The sequence below is a fragment of the Mycetomoellerius zeteki genome, unplaced genomic scaffold (genome assembly GCF_001594055.1).
Source record: "Mycetomoellerius zeteki isolate Tzet28-1 unplaced genomic scaffold, Tzet1.0 scaffold39, whole genome shotgun sequence".
In the NCBI taxonomy this organism is placed as follows: Eukaryota; Metazoa; Arthropoda; class Insecta; order Hymenoptera; family Formicidae; genus Mycetomoellerius; species Mycetomoellerius zeteki.
The window spans coordinates 906,272-931,952 of record NW_017257381.1 but is presented as its reverse complement, the minus strand read 5'-3'; the positions used below and the strand labels follow the sequence as shown (position 1 = coordinate 931,952).

Sequence of the window (25,681 nt, the reverse complement as noted above, 5' to 3'; positions counted from 1 at the left end):
AATTATGAAAAAAAATTACAGATTATTCTATAAATTACGTTTAAAAATAATACGACAAATTTGGTGGCGGTTTATTATCTGGATGGATCATAAGTTATTTTAATAAATAGTAGTATTTTTTCAATCTGTGCTCTGATATAAATATGGAAATGTATTATAAAATGAATAATAAAAATCTCAATTTTTAAATGTAAGTACATTATGTATTCAAGATTATTTACGTAGAATTATATTGTCATGCATGACCAGTAAATAAACAAAATATTTATTTGTTCTATATCTTTATAACTAATTAGTGAATCGCAATAAAACTTTGCATAAATTATTTTGAATATTTAAAGTACTTGTAAAAGAAAAATGTAAATTTTTTATTCATTTTTAAATTTTAATTTTTAACAATAAAAATAATAAAATAAACTACAAAAATGTGTTATTAAACAAAAATATAATCTTATTCACACAATTTTCATATGTATACATATAGTTTATTTGAAGTGTAAATATTAAACATACTTCCAAATTTAATTTTTTTTGCAGGGACTGTACGTGTGATACATTCTTGTCTGATTGTACATTTAAGGATATATTAGACATATGTTTAATATTTACACTTCAAGTCAACTACACACATATGACAGTTGTGTGAATAATAGCGAATTCGATTGGACGCACTCAGTGCGCACTGGTGCACGTTAAAGCCGTCGCACACAAAATAACGTAAAGATTATAAATAAACAAATCGATTAAATCGTGAAATACTTAATACATTTTATTATACTGTTAGGTAAAATATGTATTTCATAATTCGAAATATTTGCATTTCATTTTTATACTCAAATTAATGTACAACGGCTTTAATACACACCAGTGCGCACTAGTTCTTCCAATCGAATATCTTCGTCATAAGATTATATTTTTGTTTAATAATTCATTTTTGTAGTTTATTTATTTTATTTGTTATTATTCTTGTTGTTAAAAATGAAAATTTAAAAACTGATAAAAAAATTTACATTGTTCTTTTATAAGTACTTTAAATATTCAAAATAATTTATGCAAAGTTTCATTGCGATTCACTGAGATTAGTTTCAAAGATATAGAAAAAAATAAATATTTTGTTTATTTACTGGATAACTAGTTCATGCATCGCAATGTAACTCTACAATAAACAATCCTGAATACATAATGTATTTATATTAAAACATTGTTTATGATTTATTTTATAATTTCCATATATTTTTATTAGAGCACAGATTTAAAAAATACTGCTATTAAAATAACTTTCGTTAATATATAAGTTGTTTATTAAAATAATTTATGATCCAGAGATAGTAAACCTTCATCAAATTTATCATATTATGTTTAAACGTGATTTAGAATAATCTGTAATTTTTTTATAATTTTGTTATCGTTTTGAAAATATGTATAAAACATCCTTAATGTCGATGCGCACTTAAGCATTCTATCACTTCTATAATATTGAAGTTAACGTGTTATTTTTTGAAAATATATGCTTTCAAGGAATTGAATGTTTAATTTCAAGATGTTATAATAATTATGTAAGTAGTTAACTGATTGTCAAGTGATGGAAAAGGTTTAGTGCTGTCTCATTGCGAAAGTCTGCGCAGTCGATAATTTTGGCGTTTAGTTGCTCTATATAAATTTATGCATTGTTTTCATTATGTCAATTTTTAATCTCAAGTTTGTATACACATTATTTCAATTGTCCGCATTTTATTTGATTTTAATACAATACACTTTTGAACGACTTGTATCACTAATGTACTAAAACACTAATATTGTTGTAAAGCCTTGATGTTTGATACATATGCGTTATAAAAAGAAAGATAAAATGAAGAAGTTACATGAAGAAGAAAATTATCATCAGTCGAGCTTGAAGAGCGGAATATTTGGAGGCACATCGGTCCAACAGATACATCTTTCTTAATCGTTTAAAGGAGGAATTTCCTTTATATATATATATATATATATATATATACATATATACACAAACATATATGTATAGCGATCGGCATGTTGGCAGTGTGGTTAGCTGGTTGTGTGATCAATCTATATATCACGACCGCTATCGGCACTGCAATTATGACGGTCGCAAATCTGCTGCTACCAGGAGAAGCATTGTTGACGATCTTGAAAATTTCTTGGATATGAAAATTGTTTAAAATCGCCGGAAATTTAAAATGAAGATAACCAGATGAATATTGACACTAATAATTCGAAGTTAAAATTGTTATTTAAAAATCTTTTCGCTTTGCGTATTATACAAGATATTTTTTAACTATGTGTTTATCAATACTTTATGTTAGCGTTAGAGCCCAAACAAGAAAAAAAGCCGTATGAATATAAGTTCAATTTTAAGCATATTTAAAAATCATAATATTAAATCGTATCTGAACAATCATAGTATGCATCAAGTGCCGAAGGTGATAGGCATTTCGGATATTTATATAGAATAACGCAAACTTGAATTGACCAGTTTTTCATTTTATTTTCAGATCAGCTTATGTATCTTTTGGAGGTCTGCTGATGAGGTTACAAGGTGATGCGAACAATCTGCACGGCTTCGAGATAGATCAACACATGTACCTATTAATGAAGAAACTTGCATTTTGATATTTTCATCGTCAATTTTTTATCATTTAGAAATTCTTTCAACCAATGTCCTATTAGTGAAGAAATTTGAATTTTATTTTCTAATATGTAATATTAATACACCAGTTGCGCTGATTTATTATTTTTTTTTTACAATAATATAGACTTACTATATTTATATATCAAATTTTCTTTCATTTTAATGATTTACTCTGGCTCATATACAGTGATTTTATGTTCTAACTAACAATAAGTTATACTATATGTATATTAAGTAAGTTTACTACTGCCAAAATTACTATTAGAAAATTAAGAGAAATATAAATATTTTCCATGTTGGAATCTTTTTTATTTACCGATCCTTGTTACAACTATCATCGTTTACTAAATGTGGAGCAGTAATAATATAACTTGTTTAGTAGAACAATTTTTAAATGGAAAGATTATTTTTAAGTTATTAATTAAATTACTATTTTTTAGTAAAAATTATTTCTCTTAAAAATTCGAAAAATTAATACAATTAATGAAAAATCTTATAAAAATACTTATCGACATCTAATATTTAACGACGTCTAATATTGCCTTGATATTTAATAAAAACTAAAGTTTCTAAGAATTGATCTTTCCATTAAAGATTAAATCGCGTTGATTATACAGTCGGGATTATACAGGAAAAGCAATACAAATCTTGGATGTTGACCAAATCGTCGCAAAGTGCATCACCAAGTGCGCCATCAAGAAACAAAAATAGGAACCAGGTATTGCATATACTTTTCTATTTGTTCACGTGTTCGTATATACACGCCCCTGTAAATACACATATGTATATTCCGCTATGTAATTAGCCAACCGATACTTATACACTCCCAGAATAGCGATCTATTCCTTTGATACGATCTTTTTTAACTTTCGATAGATACATTCTGTGCTGAGCAAATAAAGAAATTTGTTATATATGTATATCCCACACATGCGCGCGCGCACACACATGAAAGGTGCGAAATCTTCCCTTGAAAATATCTGCAACACTAGTACTATCATGTTGCAATAAGGAATAGAAAAAAATGTCTGTAAGAAAACAATGAAATTTTATAAAAAATGAAAAGGAAAATGTTTTGAATAAAAATGGATTGTAAATTACAATTATTGTGTGATTATTTTAATTAAATTTCTTTGTACTCCTAATTTGTGCAATCAAAATGATTGAACAAGATGTACATTCAGACTTGTATTGGACGCGAAAGGGCGCGGGACCTAACAGCATAAATATATATTGCGACGAGCGAGCGAGAGATGGACTTGGCGACACGACGTCTAATTTATATAATTAAAGCCGAGGTATTCCTGACCTTGCATGCGCGGTTGCAATGCTGTGCCCTCACGCGTTGTCGTTGGAATGGAGGTGCAAGCGACAGCGCGTGGGTCGAACGCATTTCAAATGGCGGACATCGCTCGCGATATTGCGTAACATTCACGTTCGTGCGCAAAATGGCCGATGCTTAATAAGGGTCCGATCCTAAATAGATTGGCCCAATGACATATAATTCGCTCTCGTCTCTGCTTGCCGTTGCACAATATACCTTGCAGTTGGGGAATGAAAAATCGATGTCTTGAATTCAATCATGATAGATAGAGATGCCATTTAACGAACGAATTTAAAAAGTTATTCCTACTATTTGACTATTTCACCATAAAAAAAGTTGCATATAAAACAAAAAAAATTCTTTATTTAATAGTTATCTTAAGCGTACAAAGTGAAAATGTCAACTTTTTGTTTCCAATGGTATAAGCTTATTTACATGTACTTTCTTTGCATTGTTTAATCAATACGTATTCAGTTTCGTAGTGATAATAACACGTAAGCATTGATCAAACGATGTGCAAATAGCAAGTCCTTGCTTGTCCGGGCTCCAATCCAAAGAACTAATAGGTTGCGACGAGAGCGTACAGTTCTGCAGCAAACTAATATTGCCCATTATTCCTTCCTCGATACCGTCAGCATCCGTAACTTTTCTTTTCTCTGGATAATTACTGTAAAACGATAAACAATGAATTTTCAAGCATTTTTACAGTAATGTAATTATGTAGTTGTAAAAATATGAACATATATATTTACTATTTCCAAAGACAAATCGTTCCCCCACCGCCACATGTCGCAAATAATTCACGATTTTGCGGCAAATGCTTAACCAGCCATACCGTTGATTTATGTGCCTAAAATCATGCAATTGATTGTAAATACATATTTGCAGAGAAAGATAAATATTAATTTTTATTCAAAATAATACCTTTTCAACAAGATAAGCAAAACCTTTTTTAGGATGTTGAGTCTTCAAGTCAAAAAGATAAAATTTGGATTCTAGCGTAGTAGCAACTAGCTTATTCATGGGAATATCCTTTCTATCGAATTCAAGACCGCAAACTCCATTTTTCAAGTTACTTTCCCATCTCAGTGACATGGCTCTTAAGTCGAACATTTTAACATCTCCATTATCATACCCCGCTGCTACTACTCTTTCTTCAGAATTGTAAGAATTGCCGAATCCAACTGACCAACAGTCCCGTCGACTTTCTCCTTCCTTAGGTTCCATAACAGCAACTGGTCGATTCTTTTGCCTAGGATCCCATACTTTTACACTTCCATCTCTAGATCCAGTTACTAATTCTGGTGCTCCACATCCTATACTAGCACCTGCTACTCCGTCAATGGCATTTATAATCTGTGTGTGAGCGTCAGCCGAATAAACGGGTATTGAAGGATCTTCTAAATTATAAATATTTAATTTACCCTGTAAAATTAATCTTCATAATTTATGAACCAAATGGATGTCGCAATTAAAATCTTCCTTAACGTAAACACTGAACATAACGGATATGTTAGAATAAGAGAAACCTTGAAATCACCAGTAGCTAGGTATCTATCACGAAGACTGGACGCTTTAAATGTTCCACACTTTATCTGATTAGATCTTTCTATATTTTTGACAAGCTTTAATTCGCCACTAGACACTTCATAAATCTGTATAATACCGGTACCACGAGGACGAGAGCCCATAACCACGAATTTTGCGCTGCATGGTATCCACTTTGCATCAAACAGCGAATAATCAACCGATTTCTCAATGTGGCAAATTATTTGCGGCTTCGATAGTTCATCCATCTTCGCGAAGATGTTCTCTCCGACTTTAATACTGCCAGGAAAATTTGTCTTGACTTTGACAGCATTTAGACTATTTGCACAAGAAATAATAAACAAACTCGTACGCCATCTAGAAATCGCTGTTTCAGTTAAGAATATTAAAGAAGATGCACTATTAACGCCTCTATGTGCAAATCATAGTACTAATTTTATGAATGGGTGCGTTCAGTAGAACTATGACAGAGAAACCTGAGAAAGGCTATGTCGTCTTTTTCCTGTTACCGTTGAAATCGCCAGTACACTACCGCCAGTACTTCCATTTTCAGTTTGGGAACTACGTGACTACATACATTTTCTGACACTATCGATAAAATCGTATCGTCGAAAGTAGATATCCGAGAAAGTGGTTCGTATCTGTACTAAATCTTTAGGCCCGACGAGATATTAAAGGCTGGTATCCATAGTCAGTTCTTATATTCAAGAGCGTCTTAAGTTCAGCCTTGAGGTGTCACGAACCAATTCCCAGAGACCCGCATTAACGTTTTAAGACGTTACTTAAAACGGTCTTAAAATAAGAACCGACTATGAATACCGACTAAAGACCGTTAAGGGAATCTTAATGCGGGGAGACTCTTGCATAACCGCATAACGCGTAACACATAAAGCTGGTTCTACATTAGTCGCATCGCAATGTCGCAAGCGTTATGATCCAATCAGAGTCGAGCTGGCTTGATGTTGATTGGACCGCAACGCTTGCGATGCTGCGATGCGACTAATGTAGAACCAGCTTAAGGCATAAGAAATTCAACCAATCATAGTTCTTTATTTCATGGAAAAGAAGGAAACGAAGGATTTTGATTGGTTTATTTTCTTATGCATTATGTGTTACGCGTTATGCAAGAGTCTGTGCTCTCCGCTTTAAGTAAAGCTCGAATTCCGACAAAATCACTAGATGTCGCTGTTTTTCCAGCCCATTGACATGTTTTTATATACTATTACACCAATATCTCACGCACCTACGATACATTCAGTCTCACGTTCGTGTCAATTTTCGTATAACAAATTCGTCACGATAAAGCGTCTAAGTGCAATTCTAAGGACGGAATCTATAGACGTTGCTCAAGATTCGAGATGGTCTTAAACTAGTGCATGAACCAATCAGAGAGCCGTATTAGCATTTTAAGACATTGGGTGCATTCAGTACTACAACCGCTCACTGAGCGCTCAGTGAGCTCTTGCATCTGATTGGCATATTCCGTTAGAACTAAAAATATAGACCAATAGATACAAGAGCTCACTGAGCGCTCAGTGAGCGGTCGTGGTACTGAATGCACCCATTGGGTTACAACCATATATCATAGTAATTGAAATTGAATTTTTGACTAAGAGAATTATAACTGAGTAGCTTATTTGTACCTCTAAAATATCATTACTTAACTTTCCCTGATGGAAAAATTTCATCGAAATTATTTCACGTTTTCAAACACTTTTCAACAAAATTTCAGCATTTTAAAAAAATTTCAGTTTAATTTCAGTGATTTTTAGCTGAAAAAAATTCATTTTCAGCCAAATTTCAGAGAAGTTTCAGTAAAAATTTCAGTTTAATTTTAGTGTTATTATAAATATATTGTATATTATAAATATTATAAATATATTATAAATATTTTAATTCTTTACTTCACGCTTTCTTTAAAAAATTAATTTTCTAAATGTTCAGCCGATTATATTTTGTAACCTCACTAATCATCACGTTTTATTCTGACATTTCTCAATCACGAATAGTCACGAAGAATTCAATTTTACGATTAGATACTAGCACTGAAATTTTGATTGGAGATTTGAGATTGGAATCTGAGATTTGCGATTTGAAACCGAATCTTGAGATTTGAGAAACGACTATGAATTCGGGCCGATAAAATATAAAAGCAGAACACAACCTTACAGTTAATTTTCACAATTTTTAACAATTAAGTATTTACTAATATAAAATGCATTAAATATATATTTTAAATAAGCATATATATGATAAGATAGCGATCTTTTTTATATCAACATTATACATATATACTGATGGTATGTATTATACATACATATGTATATAATATGTTTCCGCACTATTCTATAATCCTCAAACTATCTTATATCCATATAGTAGGGTGAATGCACCGTTTGTGGCCACTGTACCTATTTTGGCCACCTTCGCTGTTTATTAGGTTTTTCTAGTTTTGGTTGGCTCTAGTGTGCAGCAATCACGACACATGCGCGTCGCAATTATTTCTCTTGTTTAATAATGTGACAAGTAACTTCACGTTTCCTCTTTCATATTATAAAAAAATGATTTTCTATGGAATACACTCAAGACACAATCATCTTGTAAAAAATGATAAGAATCCCTGAAACGCGGTATGTAGAATAATTTATCAATAATTACGTATGACACAAGTATAGCAGACAATACTAGTAGCCATCAAGTAATTAGTAGTCAGCCTCGTAATGATAGCAGGTATATAGGTGGCCAAAAAGGTAAAATGGAATTTTGCAATTATTTAACTTTTTCATTATACATTCGCTTTTTTCCTTAAAACTTTTTTGAATATTAAAAACCAAGATATTGAATAATGTATTTAAATAAATAGTATCTCCTTTTTATGTATTATTTAAAAAAAATTCTTAAAGTTATATAAATGCTTAAGGTGGCCACAGACGGTGCATTCACCCTAATTAAGATTATGTGTATTCATATAGGGAAGTAAGAACATAATTGTACTATTATGGTTCAGCGTCAATACATTATTAACTTGAATAATTCACAAACCTATGCACGGCTTTGGAACGAAGCAAAACTATGAAGTAGGAAATGTGTATCAGAGGGGTTGCTTATATTACATCGTCGAAGAAATTTTATGCCAACAGTTAATACACATAGATAGTAAACTAAATACATACGTGTCTTTAACGTGAATAGTATTTTCTCCTGATAGTTCAAATCGCTGTGTACCTATAACAAAGCAATATTTGACAAACAATTGTTATGGTGGATATAACTATGGAGAAACTTATTGCGTTTTTGAAAGCGGATTTATTGTTTGCTTGTTGCTGGCCATTACCACCAACTGCCACAAAATGTGAAAAAATACGTAATAAAATATTTCGCTACTTTTCTATTCTACACGGGACGATTATGATGATTGCGATATTATATACGATTTATAGTAATCGGTCAGATTTATTTTTGATAATGAAATTATGCTGCGAGTTATGTACCACTACTGAAGTTCCTTTGCAAATAATTTGCTTCTCAATTCAGTACGATCGTCTCCAAGTAAGAAGCGTTATTTTAGTTATATAGTCAATATAAAAGTAAATAATAATAATAATAAGATAATTAATACTAGTAGTGACGTGTTTGCTCACTAAAAGAATCAAGCAAATAAATTATTATGAAAATAAAGAAAATGATGAAAAATCAAATTTCGCCAATAAAAGGACATTAATTATTAATAAGTTAAAATATTTTAGATTCTCATTTTTTTTACATAAGAAATATGATATTAGTAAAAAATAAACATGATCGATATTGATAATAAATATAATAGATATTAATATTATAAAAATAGACATGGTCACTCGATCGATGCTTCTAGTGCGATAATACAAATTCGATACTTCTAATTCTTTTTAGATGTATCAATACTTTTTAAGTTTTAATTTAAAATCATTGTAATTTCTGATATAAACAAAATATTTTAATATTTAACAGAATATATTGTTTACTATTTTCTTGTTTAAAATTTATATTTAAATATTACCTATGTAATATTAATTTATATATTTAAATATTATGTAATACCAACTGATTTATTTTTATAAATTGAAATATTAAAATAAGCAGATTGATATGAAATTTAATCAAATTGTAAAATAACATTACTTTATTATTCTATTGTATTTTTGTTTATATTAAGAACATTCTATGTAAATTTGTAGTTTAAATTACATTTTTCATCGATATTATTACCTTTTAGCAGAGAATGTTCTGAGTAATTTCTCACAAAATTTAAGTAGAGAACGGCATTAGTTTAAGAGGTATATTACGAACAATATAAAGATTATGTTTGAAAACCTATATGAAACAGGGGAAACCCGGAAAAAGTGGATACCCTAAAGTTAAAAGGGCTTTTAAAAAACTACTGGATACAAGAAACAATGTGCTAATTCTGATTGTACTTTATTAAAGCTTAAAATATACAGAACAAGCTTAAAATATACAGAACAAGCTTAAAATAAACAGAACTTTTAAACATTTAATAATTTTAAAACATTAATAAAAGATATGGATATAGGTAAAACTATTCGCTTTATTCTGATACTCGGGTAAAGCGGATAGTGAGACAGGCAAAGTGAACATCGATAGGTACAGTGCATTTATGCACTATTAACAAGTTAATGAATTAATTAAAAGATTAATATATATATGTTTTAAGTTCGCTATATGTTTTCTGGCTGTTTTCTTCACAGAATTTCCAGATTTGCATCAGATAGATCTCTAATGGCAAGCTGGATGGATTTCTCTTGATTAGCTTTTCTTTTACAATTACTGACCATCTATAATAATAAAGGATGAAAAATGTAACAGGCAGAAATAATAGCGCAAACGATAGGTAAGTGACAAGCAAAACGAATAGGTGATCAGCAAATTGATTCACTTTGCCCGATTCACTTTGCCCGGCAAGGACTTTCTGAAAAGCAATCAAAATAAAACCAAAGCCAGTAGCAACTATTGTACGAAATTCATGGTAAATCAAGACAAACACATGTACTTTAAGAACACAATATAATAATTACAAGTAATTCTACGAAAGTGTGATTTCATGAAGAAAAACTCACCTTGAAATATTGAAAGTTAATTGTCGTTTTCAGATTTTATTCTCTGCATCGACATACAGTGCACCTCCTAATAACTCAATTGCTTGCGACCATAGACATATAAGATAGACCCAGTATATATTTTTCTATAGTATATGCTGGTTTGGCAGAACGGTGCGAGAGGCAAAATATCGGGGCAATCCTTTTCTGCGCACGCATTTTGACATTTATATTACTGAAAAGAATAAAATAAGATATAAATGTAAGGGTAACCTTGTTGCAAATTCTTATAAGAAAACTTCTTGTGAGATCTTCCAAAAAAATTTTCACATACGAATTTCGGATAGGAACATATAAGATCGTATAAGAATATATCTCATATGATATCTATAGGTAAATCAAGAATATTGCATGAATCTTACATCCATGTTACATGAATCTTATAAGCATGTTACATGACACTTTTACACATATGTTACATGAATCTTGCGCGCATGTAACTTGTTAATTTTGACAGCATTTCGATATTTTAGTATTAGGACTTTCGTTTCGAAATAATCTCAGGAATCTATTACTAACGAGAAGTGTACGGGACACCCTGTATATCTTTGGAATGTGCGCTGCTTCTTTTATTTTGCTTTTACTATTTTCTATTTCATATTGTTTAGAAAATAAAATAGGAAATAGAAAAAAAAATAGGAAATAGAAAATAGAAGTGTTTTGTTTAATTATGAAATAACGAAATATCAAATAAGTATTTTATTTGAAGTGAACCCATGCAGCACCGATTATTGCGGAAAGTTTTTAGAAATATTTCAACCTTTCGCGTCTCATGTGCAACAATTCTAAAAGGATTCTGCAATATGTCATATGAAATGTTTTAATAGAAATGTTTCTAAAATCTATCATATGCAATAAATTGAAATGTTATCCCTTCCATCATGGTGAAAAGTCGAAAACTCATGTAAAACAGTACGATCGTATAGATTTCGTTTTGCTCTGTAAACACAGGAGGAAGGATGTGAGGTGGATTTCGCTTTGTATGGAAAATTGTAATCCTATATTTATTGTAAAACTTAATTTGTTTATCTTCTAAACTATTCTAAAGCAATGCCGTCTCCTACTTAATTTTTGTAGAAAATTAGTTATGACATTATCCCCTACAACATATCTAAAGGGCAATAAAATTGACGAGATGTAATCTAAACTGCACATTTACTCATTTCTGTTTAACCACAGTCATGATTCAATTGCAGTACGTAATTTACGAATTGGAAGACTATTGCAAGCGAGCGAAACCAGAGGAGAAAACTATTTTTCATCGATACATTAACAGTTGTAAATCGATTTATATAGGCTCAATATGCGCCTTCACCGTTACCGGCTTGTTGCTCATCATCAGTCCTATAGTAGAACCTCATCCTTTTCCCATCGATATAGAATATCCGTTTTCTGTGGACTCTCAACCTTTAAAGATTATCATTTATCTACATCATATATTACTCATATATCAAAGTTATACGCAGGTATGCTCAAATATTTTTATCGCACTTCTATTGTGGTTTGTGTCAGCGAGATGTGATATCTTATCGAATAGATTTCGAGCCGTCACAAAATTTACCGAGTTGCGAGCATGTATAGAAGAACATCAAGAGTTATTATGGTAAATTTAGAGTTAAATATAAAATAATATCGTAAAAACTTTTATCTTGAAAAAATTTTTTGAAAATATAAAAAAATTCTATTCTATACATATAATGAAACATTGAAATTATAATTTATAATACTTTGTCAACAGAAAGCTTAAATTTAAGTACAAGTGGAAAATTAATATACGATATGTATATTAATATAAAAACATATTATATATAATTAATATAATAATATATATAGTATGTACACACATCACTCTATCTATTATTACTCCAAAATATTATAATTAATAATTTTTATATGCGATTTAATATAATTAATTTTATTTTGTATATAAAAATTAATTAAAATATAATTAATTCTGCTAAAACAGATATTTCTTTTTATTACTGAATAAAATTTAAAAAGAACATAAGTGATTATTTTTTTATATGAACGTTAACTGCAAAATTTTTATAGACATATATCATTTCAGGTATGGAAGAAAAGTTACTCTTTCTATTCGATATGTAATGTTAGCGTCGTTAGCTGTCAGTACGATAGTTATTATTTTTACTGGTTGCACTTTTCTTAGCGTGAGTATAATTACTTATATTAGTAAAAAAATGAATATAAGCATTATATCTACTAAATTCTTCAGTTTTTGTTATACTCGTATATTAGAATTATGTAAAATCCTGTTATAATACTTTTATATAATACAATTTTTTCATTATTTATGCAAGTTTATCTATAAAGATGTTTTGTAATTCGCATATACTAATTTAAAGAACATTTCAGTATCGTTCGACAAAGCATAACATGTCATATATCTATTATCATCTGTTGCAATCTTTTTTTTTAATAGCGACAACCAATGTCAGTAAAATCAACATTTTTAATTTTCTTCGTTTCGTCTCTCGCAAAAGTATATTTATGTGCATGGCCAGCCGATCATTTGTTAAGTGCAGTAAGTTTTATATGTAAGGTAATTCGAGGGAAGATACCATAAGGGGAAAGACGGCACTTTATTTACAGTTTTTTTTATAGAAAATAGAAGCGCGTTGACCATACTGACTGTGCAAAAACGTGTGGCAAACAGTTGCGCAGTTATCGGCTTAGATGAACATGTTCATGCCAATGTCGATTGGAAAAGATTATACGAAATACGAAAAGGTAGATGAAACATGCTCTTTGTAATATTTGGTATGTTAATAGCTAAGGTCTGTATTTCAATGCTGTAAAACCGGGCAAATAATATACGGTTTCAATTAGTGATCCCTGTGGATAATATAAATTATAATTTGTAATATTCTTATATGCGTAAAAATTGTAATTGAATATTCCTCTTACACTTGGGGATAAGATGACAGTAAATATAAAATACAATTTTTCCTGCTTGAAACCGTCATTAAAATGATTTTACGAATTAAAATTTTGGATGCTTTATATAATCGAAATATTTTGAGTTAATGAAATGCTGTTTAAACGAATAAAAGTATGTCCAACTTACTTCCTAAATTACTCTCTTTCATATTTCCTCAATTTATGTTTTATCATACCTTTATGTGTTTTTATAGCTTAAACTCTTCATTATAGACTGTAAATAAGTAAAATATGCAAGTTTATATTGCATCGCATTATTTAATTGTTTGTAACATCTTCTCCCATAAGAGGTGTCTTATCCACACATATAGGGGAAAGATGCCACTTTTGCAAGGTATGATATATCAATTTTTTCCTATAATATGGAATATTAAATGTTAAATTTATAAATTTGTGTAAATAAAAAAAGGTCTCTAGAATAGTAGTAATATTTTTTCATAATTTAATTCAATAACATTAAGAAATTATTCAAGAATAAAGGCTTAAGTGTGGCGTCTTCCCCCCAATTACCTTATAAAAAAACAGTTTGATATATTTAGAAATTAATAAACTAAGAGTATTCTCTCTCTCTAGAGCACTGATATTGCACATGCTGTATATGATTCGATATGGTATGACGGGAAAGTTGATTTCCAAAAAAATTTTTTACACACTTTATTACGTGCGCAACAACCTATAGCTGTAAATGTACCTTGCATGCTACCGACTGTTTCATTAAATTATTATGCCTCAGTGAGTCATCGATTTTATTATAGTATTTTTGTTAATTATAAAAATATTTTTGTATTATTTAATAGATATACATGTTTAAGATACTGTCATTTTTTTACTTTTTTTGTAAATGTGTAATATAAATGAAAAATTATTTATAAACATTTATATATAATATGTTTTTATTGGTGTTCCTCGCAAGTAAAATCTCCTATTTTTTGTAACAAATATATAAATAAACTTATTTTTTTAACATGCCGTTTATTATTATTTATATACAAATAACAAAATTGATATAATCCTTCTTATTAAACAACATAATTATTTAAATAATTTAAATTTAGAAAATTATATTTGCAATATTTTAGTATGTCTCAACTGCCTTTTCCTATCTGGCTACTTTTCGAATTATACTTGAAGAAAGTGATGAGGATTAACCAATTGGCGCCAATATGGTGAGACTACGTTTGTTCAAATTGTACAAATATTTTGTTTGTGTAATAATTGTATATTTAATAAGTTTAAAGAGGGTATTTCTGAAAATAAAAGTAAAATCGCGTTCATTGACTTCATTTCTAAATCAAAATCATAGATTACCGTGATCATCTTTGCACAAAAAATCATAATATATAAGCTGTGTCTCATTTAAAAGTTGAAACTCCAGTCCTAATGAGTATAAAAAAATTTATTTTGAATAATTGGTTTGTAAGATATCGTCCGTTAAATTTAAACATAATATTGATTTTTCTTAGAAAATTGATCATTGTTTTATAGTAAAAATAATCATATGTGCAAATTATAGTATTTCGGTTCAGAAAATAGTGATTTAAAATAATTCTCCAATGACTTTGACCTTAACATATGTTGTCAAGGTCATGACCCTGAGTGACCTCCAACAGGTTTTAGGTGGCGGTCGCTGTTCGTTAAAAAGTTATTAACAAAAAAGTTTGAAAAATGTTTCCTTTCTACTATATGAAACTATGAAACAGAAGTTTTCTGTTTTAAAATATATTTTAAAACAGAAACATCCCTGCTTCGGGGCATACGGCTTTCCACGCGAAGCAAAGACTATCCAACATTACAATATGGTAAAAGTCGCTTCGCGTCAAAAGTCCCTTTTATTGCGTCCCGAATTAGCAGGGGAAGAGGTGAGATGAAGATCTGTTTGATATCTAGATTCATAATAATGTATTTATAATAATAAGAGTAAATCGTTAGGAGTTTGATTTGTTAATTTGTATGTACTAATAGCAGCAAAAAGTGTAACAAGCGGAGATAGATTTTGAGTAGAGCCTGCTATCAATTTTTGATTGCAGAAAGGCAACAAATTGTACACAGAGTTTGTATTATCTGACATTGTGATGTGCAAATTGCTCACAATGTGACAAAGATTTCTCCCCATAAGAAATATGACAAAGCCTGCTAGACATGCTGTGCCAGCAGATTGGTAACAGAAACCGAGCAAAGTCCTGCATATCCTAACGGCAGATTGAGAGTAGATTGAGAGAAGAACCATGGTGGAAGTAATATTACTTCCACTATGAGTAAAACCTGATTCGAGCAGACTCTGCTCAGTTTCTATCACCAATCTGCTGACTTTGCCTGTCAGCAAGCTTTGTCGATAAATCCATAGCCAAATGCAGGCACAGATGACTATGACTTTATAGTCAAAATCTGATCGAGTTTATTGCTAATTTGGCCCTAAACTGCTAACATTTTGCTGTTAGGGTACGTATTTATATTTATATGTATTATATGTATAATATACATATAACTAAATATGTAATCATGTAAGTATATAATTGCTAGAAAAATATAATCGTATATTATATATATGTATGCATTATATATAATATTATATACATATATATATATACGTATTCTTTTATATTAAAATTTTTAATTTAGATTCGATTATGAAATATAAAGTTCAAATTAATAACAATATTAAAAATGAAAATATTAAAAAATAAAAACATGAGAGATAATAAATAAAATTTATAATCATTAGATAATAATACAAGTACTAATAAATAAATTATATCAAATCTTTCTAGATACATACTGTGCTTTTATTTAGCTGAATTTACTTTATTTCATCTATACTATCTTTATCACGATACATTGTAGACAGTCTCATAAGAGACCATGCAATTTCATTTCACTGCTAATTATACTTCACTGAAATGGATTTAATTATTACTAGACAATTACCATTAGATTGCAACATGTGTAATGCCTGAAAGTGTTTGTAAATACACGGCAGCATTGCGTTCGATGCATATGATTAATTAAGCAGTCTTTGTCTTGCTATCTAGTGAGAAATGCAAAGGCAAGGTATCTATAATTAGGTGTTCATAAAAGTTGCTTCTCTTTCTAGGTATAAGTAATTCACAGTAACTGAGAAGCGTCAATATTTCAAAACTTCTTTCGAGATATTTTAATTAAATATAACTTTGACGTGCATAAGTAAAATAACGAAATTTATTCCACAAAGGCTTTATGTTCTATAGATATCTCTGAAGGGGAGGGGGGCAATAGCTTTCACGAGTAACATGATATGAATCAAACTTATATGATTTATTAAAACATTAAATTGCATAAATTATTAAAATTTAAATTTTTATAATTTTTTTGAAATTGAAGTTTTATTTACAGTATATGTATATTTTTATAATATAATGCAACGAATTTAACTGAACATTCAATTTATACTATAATTTATGGAATTGTAATCGGTATTAACGTAACGTTAAAATTTTGTCATAATATATTATACGCATTGAGAACCCTTGAGAAACAATGCACCTTGCTTCAAAGACAGGATATAACACTGCTTATATCGTATGTACCGCATATACATCATTTGGCGCCTCACGATAGTGTTATTATACTATCTACTCGCTGGCAAATTATCTTGACAATATTGCGAGGGTGATTACAGCTTATATCGTACTATGCTAGCTAGAATTTCCGTTGTGTTTTAAACATGGAGGAAAAGGTAACACTAGATAGAGTAATCGCTTTTCTGAAGGTATATTTGATATTCGCTTGCTGTTGGCCTCTTCCACCGAACGCAACGAAGCCTCAGAGACTTCTTCGCAGTGCCTTCCAGTGTTTCTGCGTTACAAATTCGATACTAGTTGCCATTGCGGTGGTATGGACAATCTGTAAGCACAACGACGATATGCTTCTGGTGATGAAATTAGGATGTCAGTTGAGCGCTATCATACAAGTTCCATTACAGATGATACTCTTTGCGATGCAAAAGAAACGTTTGCAGGTATACAATTTTTATTCATATTAATTTGGTGAAAACACTGTTTTATAACTTAACAAAATCCATCGTATACTCTGCTCAGACTTATAAGAACTGTTTATATCTATAAAATAAATCGTGAAATAAAACATTTTGTCTAATGATTCAATTAAGTATTTAATACTTTTGAGACTTTCACAGGTGTTTTCTTCAAAGGTGCCAAAGTGTTTATGGGTTATCGCCGCGTCGAGATCCATTGCCAACATTTCGTGAATCTTGCTCAGTATCAATCCTCGCCCTGATCATGGTGGAAGGATACAAGTATTTTTCCACTACTCACAATCAGTGAGAAATAACAATGGAATCGACGTCGATTCGACGTCGATTCCATTGTCATTTTCACTGGGTATAGCTAGGGTGGCCAACTTTTGAATAACCAATTTCGGGATATCAACCTTAAAATTTCGGGACACGTTGGCCATTACGACATGGCGATAACTCGTAAATTCTTTGGTACCTCTGATTAAATTATTTGTTTTATAAAGTAAATATATTCTTTAAACAGAAATATACAAATACTTATTATATATTTTTTATACTGTTCTTTAAAATTTTGTTACATAATTAACTACATATTATTAATGTATGTGTATATAAAATTGAGGCAATTTATTAATTAAGAATATATTATTAATATTTTGTATTTTTAAAATTATGAAAGAACTATTAATACAAGTTTCGATAACACAGTTTATTATTTTGGAAATGGAGGCTTATTATCAGCGAGCGCAAGAATATGAAAAAAAAATTTTCCAACGATATATTGACAAATGCAAACCATTTTATGGTATGTATAGGCTGCGTTCCGTTTCACGCATGATGTGCATAATGCATCATTTATCCTTGTTTAATATTCGGTGAAAAACAAGGATAAAAGATGTATCATGCGCATCATGCGTGAAACGGAACGCAGCTACAGTATTAGTTTTAACTATTTAAACAAATTTCTTAATAATAAATTGGTTACTGTAGGTAGTATTCTTTGTTGGTTGGCAATGACAGGCATCAGCGTTATACTCACGCCTTTATTTTCATCACAACCGTTTCCGTGTGAAGTGAAATACCCATTCAATGTGCAACTTCAACCATTGAAAACTATCATTTATGCTCATCATATATTAATTGCTTATCAATGTGTGATCCAAGTTAGCACCAATACCTTTCCTGCTCTTCTACTTTGGTTTATAGCCGCCAGATTTGAAATTTTATCCGTTCAGTTTCGTACAATGACCAATATGAAAGAGCTGGTAAATTATACGCGTGAACATAGTCTATTACTTAGGTATATAATATAATAGGTATATAATTTGAAAAAAGGTATATAATTATAAAAAAAAATTAAACGTAGTAAGTTATGTTTTTTAAAATCGAATATTTATAGATATGCAAAAGAAGTATCTTGTGCAATTCGTTACGTAGCATTATTGTGCGTGACTTTTAGTACCGGTGCTGTAATATTTGGTTATCTTACTTTTATGAGTGTAAGTATAGTGTACCGTGCTTCGTGTAAAAGTTATTATGTGTTCTTTAAAAAATATTTTGTTTTATAATGGCTGCGCTCGGATGCCTTGGATTCATTATCTTGTCCTTTGGTCTATTTTCCTGCATTAGACTGCACTAGAACTCTCTTTCTCGCTTTCGATAAATATCAAACATACATCTATCTCACTTTAAGTTTCAAAAGTGTATGTATGTACACTAGTTTAGCCAGTGAAAAGAGACCTCTTGTTTAACATTAATGTTAAACAAGGACAAAATGATGAATCCAAAGCATCAGAGGCATTCGAATGACGTTTCCGAACGCAGCCAATAATATTGTATGATTTTCTCATTTATTGTTTATGGAAAACGAATTGTTTGATTTTACTAAACTATATGTTTCACGTTTAATGTAATACATTACATACAGTATTCATGCATATTATACATCATGCATATTATGTTTTCTTGATATTTACGCATAACAGCGTCAACCATGGACAGTGAAATGGACATTTCTTATGATAGCTTTTTGTGGTTTTGTGGAACTCTATATGTATGCCTGGCCAGCTGACAAAGTAATAAGTACGGTTAGTTATTTATAGAAAATAAAATATATAATTACATTATAATTAATAGGAATGATACAATTTATGTCCAATTTAAAAAAATTTATTTAAAAAAAATTTTTATTAGAGTAGCGATATAGCGTCTGCCGTTTACAATTCATTATGGTACGATGATAATCTGACTATGCAGAAAATTTTAATACATATCATACTAAGAAGTCAGCGTCCAGTCGCCATTTCAATTCCAGGTGCATTACCAAACTTGTCCATGAACTATTACGCATCAGTAAGAACTTATATCCGTTTTCCATACTACTTTTCATTTCTCAGATTTTTTGCATTTATCTTTTTTTTAGATTTACTTATTATTTTGCATTTAAGAATTTGTTATTTTTCAGTATATCTCGACAGTTTTTTCATATATGGCATTTGTGCGTATTATGCTAGGTCAAGAATAAATAAACAATTCGTTTTTTAAGGTAATATCCATACATTATATATATTTTTTAATGTTTATTATGTAGAATTGCAATAATAATATAATAAAAATATGTTTGTTAGTAATGATACCCCGAAGATATCCATGTAGAAAAATCTTATATTATACATACTGTTAAATTATCAACATTGTATATGGTATTTATAAATTATAGAAATTATTGATTTTATTTGTAACAGTTAATATCGTAATTTCTAACATTAATTAATCCAAATTATACTTTTATAAATATATAATTTGTACGTCTCAAGCAAATGAGTGTATTGAATACAAACATAAATACATATTTATTGTAACTTTTAAGTTATTTTGTTAATAAAATAATATATGATTTGATATAAAGCAAATATGATTAACAGCTTCTTCCCTTCTTTATACAGCTTTTGTGTAGAAAGGTAATTTTACTGTAATAATAATTCTTATTATATCATCTTAATAAAGATACTTCTTTATATCTAATAATTATTCTGTTTTTCAGATTTTTAAAATTATTTTGCATATTTCTTCTTATTTTTTAATTTCTATCTATGAAACGAAAACGTAGTGATCTATTTGGTACATTTATCATAAGAAATCTACTTCGGATTTCAGCATAATCATACTCGATTGTGAATTCTTGTACCAACTGTAAAAATAAGATATGTATCACACAATTTTACATTATATTTACGCTATATTTTGTATAAAACTTATTTACTTTTGCAGTGAGTAACATCATTTGTGTTTCTGCCATATTTCTTCCCAGACAGGATCGTATACCATAGCCAAAGGGTAGACATGAATACTCTTGATAATCATTATGCGCATGTTCATCCTGATTCAACCATCTTTCTGGTTGATATTTCTCAGGATCTTCAAAATGTTCTTCACGTTGTGATGTTATTTGATTTGCCATTATGACAAAAGTCTAGAAAATTAAAATTATTCATTATATCACTTATATAACGTATACATCACACACACATGTTTAGACTTGAATTTACGTATACAACTTACTCCCTTTGGTATTGTATATCCATGTAACGAAATTTCCGATGGCAATAATCTCGTCAAATAGGGAAATGCTGGTCGTAATCTTTTAAAAAAATATCATGTTACGTACAATAATATGTTGGTAAACTTAATTTTTCTCTCTATTGCTATTTTTTATAAAGTAGTTTATAATTATTTAAAATTTTAAATAAAAGAGTTTAATTAATACACATGTATTAAAACAGTTATTTTAATTTCATATTTTACTTTTCGTTACCTGAGACTCTCCTTTATGCATGCTTTTAGATATGGCATATCCTTCAAGCTTTTTTTTGTTAAAGTACAATCGGTTTTAGACAAAACAGTTATTACTTCATTGTACAACCGTTTTTGTATTCGAGGATTTTTTGCTAGGAAATAAAGTAGAAACGCCTCGCAATTAATGACCTGAAAATTCAAGATAATTTACATTCTTATTACAGTTGTGTCAAATTATTGCATAATATTACAGCTTGAACGCCTAGAATAAGTATGTCCATCAAAAGGATAGAAATGTCGTTTGGATGGATACGTTGAATCATCATTTTATCCAGTAATGGTAAATTTCTTTCTTCATTCGTAGATTCTTCTTGTTTCGACAGCGATGAAATTTGCAGTTTATTCTGAGTTTGACGAATATATTTTCCGATAACTCTAGAGTAAAAATCCGTAAGTGAAGTAAATACCATTTAAGAAATTAGCAAAATATAATATTAAAAAATTAAAAAAAATTATTATATTGAAATAATCAAATAAATAATATATTAAATGAATAATAGATAATGTATATACATATATAAATATATAAATAGAAACTTAATAATATATTAAAATTATAATTATACACGCATATTCTTATTATATAAACAAAAGCATACGATTAAGGTAAAAGCTTCGTTAAAGAGCTGCTAAACTTCTTGACTTACTCATCAAGAGCATCGCAAGCTTCATAAAGCTTTTTGACAAATGGAGTTTCGAAGAATCTCCACACTTGAAATCCAGTTTCGCAGCGACTCATATATGTGTGGGCAGTGATTAATGCATTAATAATTTTTGTGACTTCGGAAGCCGATTTTGAGGTAGAATCAAGAAAACCGAAATGCTTGTTGAACATTGTCATGTAGAAGCATTCCATACCCCATGCAGTGAGTTCTCGATGAAAATTTGTTGGTACCTATTGAGAAATATTATTTGAAGTATTACTTATTAAACTATTACTAGTTATACATAATAAAATAAATTTATTCACATTTTAATAAATTTCTATTATAATTTATTCATTATAATTTTGTAAGGCCTGAGTTTGTTTGTTTTCATGTACAATATTGTTTTGTTTTTAAATATTATGTATGCAGAAAAATATAACAGAAAAATATAAATTTAATTAAATTTAAGACAATTGTGATAGTATAATGCGCATTATTAATTATTTATTATTCATTGATATACCTCATCTTGACGATTTCGAATATTACGAATTCTGTTAATAAGTTCGTCACATACTAAATCCAGTTTTCCAATATAATCGGAAACAGTCTCATGCAACGGCTGATCAACTTTCTTTTTTACTTCTAACCACTCCAAACCTTGTCTAGTATTTCATAAAATTTATTATCAAATTATTAATTAAATTACTATCTTATTAAATCTGAATAATGTAGAAAAAAATAACAGAATAATAAAATTATTAAATATATTATATTTAAAGAAACTAGAACATTATATATTTATGTAAAATAATTGTAAAGTTGGAATCACATGATGCTCGACTTCTTGAATGACATGCATACATGCCTGCTCTGATTCATTAGAATATGTTAATGCATTGAGCGCAGCATATGCATGATTTTTATGTTTATTATTTCATTGCTTGTTTCCTTGCATGTATGAATCAAAAGATTAAAAACAGTCATGTGATCGAGATGATTGACAGTATCTTTAGAATAAAGCAATTGTGCTAATTTCGTTTTATCTATCAAATATCAGCGTATTTATCAAAGCACGCATGCATGCATGCTTATCACTTAAGAAATTAAGCATCGTATAATTCCAGTTTAATATATAAACACAAATATAAGCTATATTTTTATAAAACTTACGAAAGTTGTTATATAGATAAAATATGATTAAATATTAAAGGATTTGTTTGATTTAAAAGTAAACGTTTCTTTAGGATATTAATTTAAATTATCACATTTTGTTGCACAATTGAATTTATTATTTTATGTATTTAAATATAATTGTGGTAAATTCCTTTTATAATTAATCGCACACTTACAGAGAAAACGCTCCAGCGGAACGATATTTGTGATGATTAAGGCGATAATGTTGGAGGATATCAATGCCACTACGAATAGGTGACTCACTCTCCTGGTTGAAAACTTCTGCTATATGCTCAGGTCTAGAACAATCAATATGTTAATTATTGGGAAAAACATATACGTTGTGATAACTTACCTGTGAATCATAATTATGTCATTTACAAGCGGCCCGTTAATCCGCACGATGCATCCATATTCATCAAATAAGTACTTAATTGGTGTAACGTTGCGATTCCAAGATAATCGTCCTGCAATATAATGTATTAAATTATTGTCCTTAATTGATATCAAATAGTAAACTTCCGTCTTTAATACGAATTACTTTGTCTTTATTATTAAATATAGTAATTATTAAAAAATTTATGTTAAAATAATGTAACTGTATGTAACACACTATGTGTTATATTACATTTATATTGTTGAGCGCGAAATTATAACATTAATTAATGTTATGTTACTTTTAGTTGGTATATTGACTGAGATATATTATATAATAAAAATGCGTTTTTATAACGTAAGAGAAAAATATAGCTGCTTAAAATTTTTTATATATATTATGTATAAGTATATAAATTTGTAATTTATTTCAATATATGTGCATTTATAAATTTTAGAAGATTATTATAATACATATTTTGTATATTTTATCTATTTTTTTAACATCAGGAAGCAATTATTCAAAATTCGAAGAACCAAAATTAATTTACATTCTTTGTGCATTTATAATCTATACGTACAAATATAGAGCAAAACATTTTCTCATATTTTTTCTTAAAATCAATTTGAAGATACAAAAAAGTTCTTCGGATTTTAATCAATTGAACTTCAAGGGATCATACCCTGGATAAGTCTGCTTATTAGTAGACTGCAAAACAGTTGCGTACCCAGGAGTGGCACGTATCTCCAATATTTTTCCCATAATTTCAGGATCATTGGTCCAGGAATTTCTTCAAACGGTAATGGTGTTTTTTCTATACGAACACGTGGCATAACTTTAGGAATTTTAACACTTTCCGTGGCTATCTCAAAATTTGCTGTTTCCAATAATGACATCGTCTCTCTCTTCGTTGGCGTTGCATTTATTGTTGGAATTGTATGTGATTGCGCCACGGAGGTGGCTGAATTAGAAAAATTTGAGTATGACATGAATTAGCTAATTAAAGTTAGTTTATGACAAAATTTCTCCTCTTAAAATATAATGCAGTGACTTAATTCATTTATATACCATTTAATTTAAATTGCTATTTGGAAATTATTCAACATTAAATTATTTGAATTTTGAATAATTAAATACTATTTTTCTTACATATTATGTCATTGGAATTGAGTGGCACGCATTTCCTTTCCTCAGTAGCTGTTAATGTATCTGACAGTTTTGTCATTAAGCGATAGAAACATTTTCTATACGTTTGCAATGAAAAATCTCGAGCAATAAAAATGGACTGCTTTGAGCAATGCATCATTTTGTTTTGAAATTATGAAATTTTTACAGTATTAAGACACAGTCCTTAAATAAAAAAAATTAGTTAAATATACATAATTTGTTTAAGAACATAGATAGGAAAGTTATTTAATGTATATATAATTATAATGTGTATATAATTATTTTAATATATATATAATATATTACAAAGTCTTAAATTTTTGTTCATACCTGTTAGTAAAAATATAGTTTAGAAAGGATGAAAACGATTGCTAAAATTGTCGTGTAATGGTGATCGAGTTACGTATGTTTACACTAATGAGAAAGAAAATAATAAAATCGTTGCCACGGAAGCATATCGAAAAAATAGAAAGTTGCATTAAGGAGATCCTAAAGCGAAGCTCGAACTCCGACAAAGTCACTAGATGTCGCTGTTTTTCCAGCGCATTGACATGTCTTTAGGTTTGTCGCGTTGCAAGCTCCAACATGCTCCAATATGCTCCTACCATAGCTCCTACTCACTCAAGCGTGTTGGAGTTTTAATATATAGGCCCATATTCAAAACGCTTTTATAGATAATAGCGCGCTTTTATATATTTTTTTATATTTCCTACGGTTCGAGATTCGGCTCAATAATCCGAACACATCTTTATATTTCTTTTATATTTTTGAAATTAAATATATGTAATGTGAACTATATACTAAATGCGTGCTAA

General features: G+C 29.3%; 5 protein-coding genes across 7 annotated transcripts in view; 3 read left to right on the top strand and 2 right to left on the bottom strand.

Annotated features, from left to right (window-relative positions):
- The window catches only part of Rpb8 (DNA-directed RNA polymerases I, II, and III subunit Rpb8), a 62,773-nt gene extending 60,036 nt beyond the window's left edge, over positions 1 to 2,737 (top strand). Inside the window, exon 4 of the mRNA XM_018453551.1 lies at positions 2,514 to 2,737. Coding sequence (XP_018309053.1) covers positions 2,514 to 2,631 — 118 coding nt within the window. The 3' untranslated portion in view covers positions 2,632 to 2,737. The remainder of the gene's footprint in view (positions 1 to 2,513) is intronic.
- A 1,604-nt stretch (positions 2,738 to 4,341) lies between these two features.
- On the bottom strand, positions 4,342 to 5,862 carry Wdr92 (dynein axonemal assembly factor 10). Of its 2 annotated transcripts, none has more exons than XM_018453522.1 (4): positions 5,504 to 5,862; positions 4,899 to 5,399; positions 4,727 to 4,824; positions 4,342 to 4,641 (listed from the first exon to the last, which is right to left on the bottom strand). In XM_018453522.1, the coding sequence occupies exons 1-4, from the start codon at positions 5,768 to 5,770 to the stop codon at positions 4,434 to 4,436; spliced, it is 1,074 nt and encodes a 357-aa protein (XP_018309024.1). In that variant the 5' UTR covers positions 5,771 to 5,862; the 3' UTR covers positions 4,342 to 4,433. The 2 variants fall into 2 exon arrangements, with proteins under 2 accessions (XP_018309024.1, XP_018309025.1); XM_018453523.1 differs by having other exon boundaries at positions 4,899 to 5,330.
- A 3,125-nt stretch (positions 5,863 to 8,987) lies between these two features.
- Positions 8,988 to 14,781, top strand: LOC108726125 (uncharacterized). The gene is made up of 4 exons (XM_018453511.1): positions 8,988 to 9,071; positions 11,872 to 12,141; positions 14,207 to 14,365; positions 14,713 to 14,781. Exons 1-4 carry the CDS (start codon positions 8,988 to 8,990, stop codon positions 14,779 to 14,781), a joined length of 582 nt encoding a protein of 193 aa, XP_018309013.1.
- Positions 14,782 to 17,531: 2,750 nt separating this feature from the next.
- On the top strand, positions 17,532 to 20,169 carry LOC108726143 (odorant receptor Or2-like). The gene is made up of 7 exons (XM_018453535.1): positions 17,532 to 17,627; positions 18,354 to 18,450; positions 18,636 to 18,945; positions 19,045 to 19,144; positions 19,631 to 19,732; positions 19,839 to 19,997; positions 20,110 to 20,169. Exons 1-7 carry the CDS (start codon positions 17,532 to 17,534, stop codon positions 20,167 to 20,169), a joined length of 924 nt encoding a protein of 307 aa, XP_018309037.1.
- A 524-nt stretch (positions 20,170 to 20,693) lies between these two features.
- Positions 20,694 to 25,044, bottom strand: LOC108726131 (probable cytochrome P450 12a5, mitochondrial). 2 transcript variants are annotated; one of them, XM_018453519.1, is made up of 11 exons: positions 24,849 to 25,044; positions 24,382 to 24,660; positions 23,679 to 23,790; positions 23,500 to 23,622; positions 22,671 to 22,812; positions 22,148 to 22,395; positions 21,692 to 21,875; positions 21,460 to 21,629; positions 21,207 to 21,285; positions 20,908 to 21,117; positions 20,694 to 20,835 (listed from the first exon to the last, which is right to left on the bottom strand). In XM_018453519.1, the coding sequence occupies exons 1-11, from the start codon at positions 25,003 to 25,005 to the stop codon at positions 20,725 to 20,727; spliced, it is 1,815 nt and encodes a 604-aa protein (XP_018309021.1). In that variant the 5' UTR covers positions 25,006 to 25,044; the 3' UTR covers positions 20,694 to 20,724. The 2 variants fall into 2 exon arrangements, with proteins under 2 accessions (XP_018309021.1, XP_018309022.1); XM_018453520.1 differs by having other exon boundaries at positions 24,427 to 24,660.
- Between the last annotated feature and the right edge of the window lie 637 nt (positions 25,045 to 25,681).

What these genes read in the sequence shown, in the direction of transcription:
- LOC108726131 (XM_018453519.1), bottom strand. Translation starts at nt 25,005, where the DNA reads ATGATGCATTGCTCAAAGCAGTCCATTTTTATTGCTCGAGATTTTTCA. An exon ending in TTCGAAATCGTCAAGATGAG is followed by an intron (nt 22,396 to 22,670) that starts GTATATCAATGA and finishes ATTTCTCAATAG; the next exon opens with GTACCAACAAATTTTCATCG. An exon ending in TTATTCTAGGCGTTCAAGCT is followed by an intron (nt 21,630 to 21,691) that starts GTAATATTATGC and finishes TTGAATTTTCAG; the next exon opens with GTCATTAATTGCGAGGCGTT.
- LOC108726125 (XM_018453511.1), top strand. Translation starts at nt 8,988, where the DNA reads ATGAAATTATGCTGCGAGTTATGTACCACTACTGAAGTTCCTTTGCAA. An exon ending in TTCAGTACGATCGTCTCCAA is followed by an intron (nt 9,072 to 11,871) that starts GTAAGAAGCGTT and finishes ATTCAATTGCAG; the next exon opens with TACGTAATTTACGAATTGGA. An exon ending in TATATCAAAGTTATACGCAG is followed by an intron (nt 12,142 to 14,206) that starts GTATGCTCAAAT and finishes CTCTCTCTCTAG; the next exon opens with AGCACTGATATTGCACATGC.
- LOC108726143 (XM_018453535.1), top strand. Translation starts at nt 17,532, where the DNA reads ATGCTTCTGGTGATGAAATTAGGATGTCAGTTGAGCGCTATCATACAA. An exon ending in TGCAAAAGAAACGTTTGCAG is followed by an intron (nt 17,628 to 18,353) that starts GTATACAATTTT and finishes TCGATAACACAG; the next exon opens with TTTATTATTTTGGAAATGGA. An exon ending in GTTATCTTACTTTTATGAGT is followed by an intron (nt 19,145 to 19,630) that starts GTAAGTATAGTG and finishes TACGCATAACAG; the next exon opens with CGTCAACCATGGACAGTGAA.
- Wdr92 (XM_018453522.1), bottom strand. Translation starts at nt 5,770, where the DNA reads ATGGATGAACTATCGAAGCCGCAAATAATTTGCCACATTGAGAAATCG. An exon ending in TTGCTTATCTTGTTGAAAAG is followed by an intron (nt 4,825 to 4,898) that starts GTATTATTTTGA and finishes GCATGATTTTAG; the next exon opens with GCACATAAATCAACGGTATG. An exon ending in ACGATTTGTCTTTGGAAATA is followed by an intron (nt 4,642 to 4,726) that starts GTAAATATATAT and finishes ATCGTTTTACAG; the next exon opens with TAATTATCCAGAGAAAAGAA.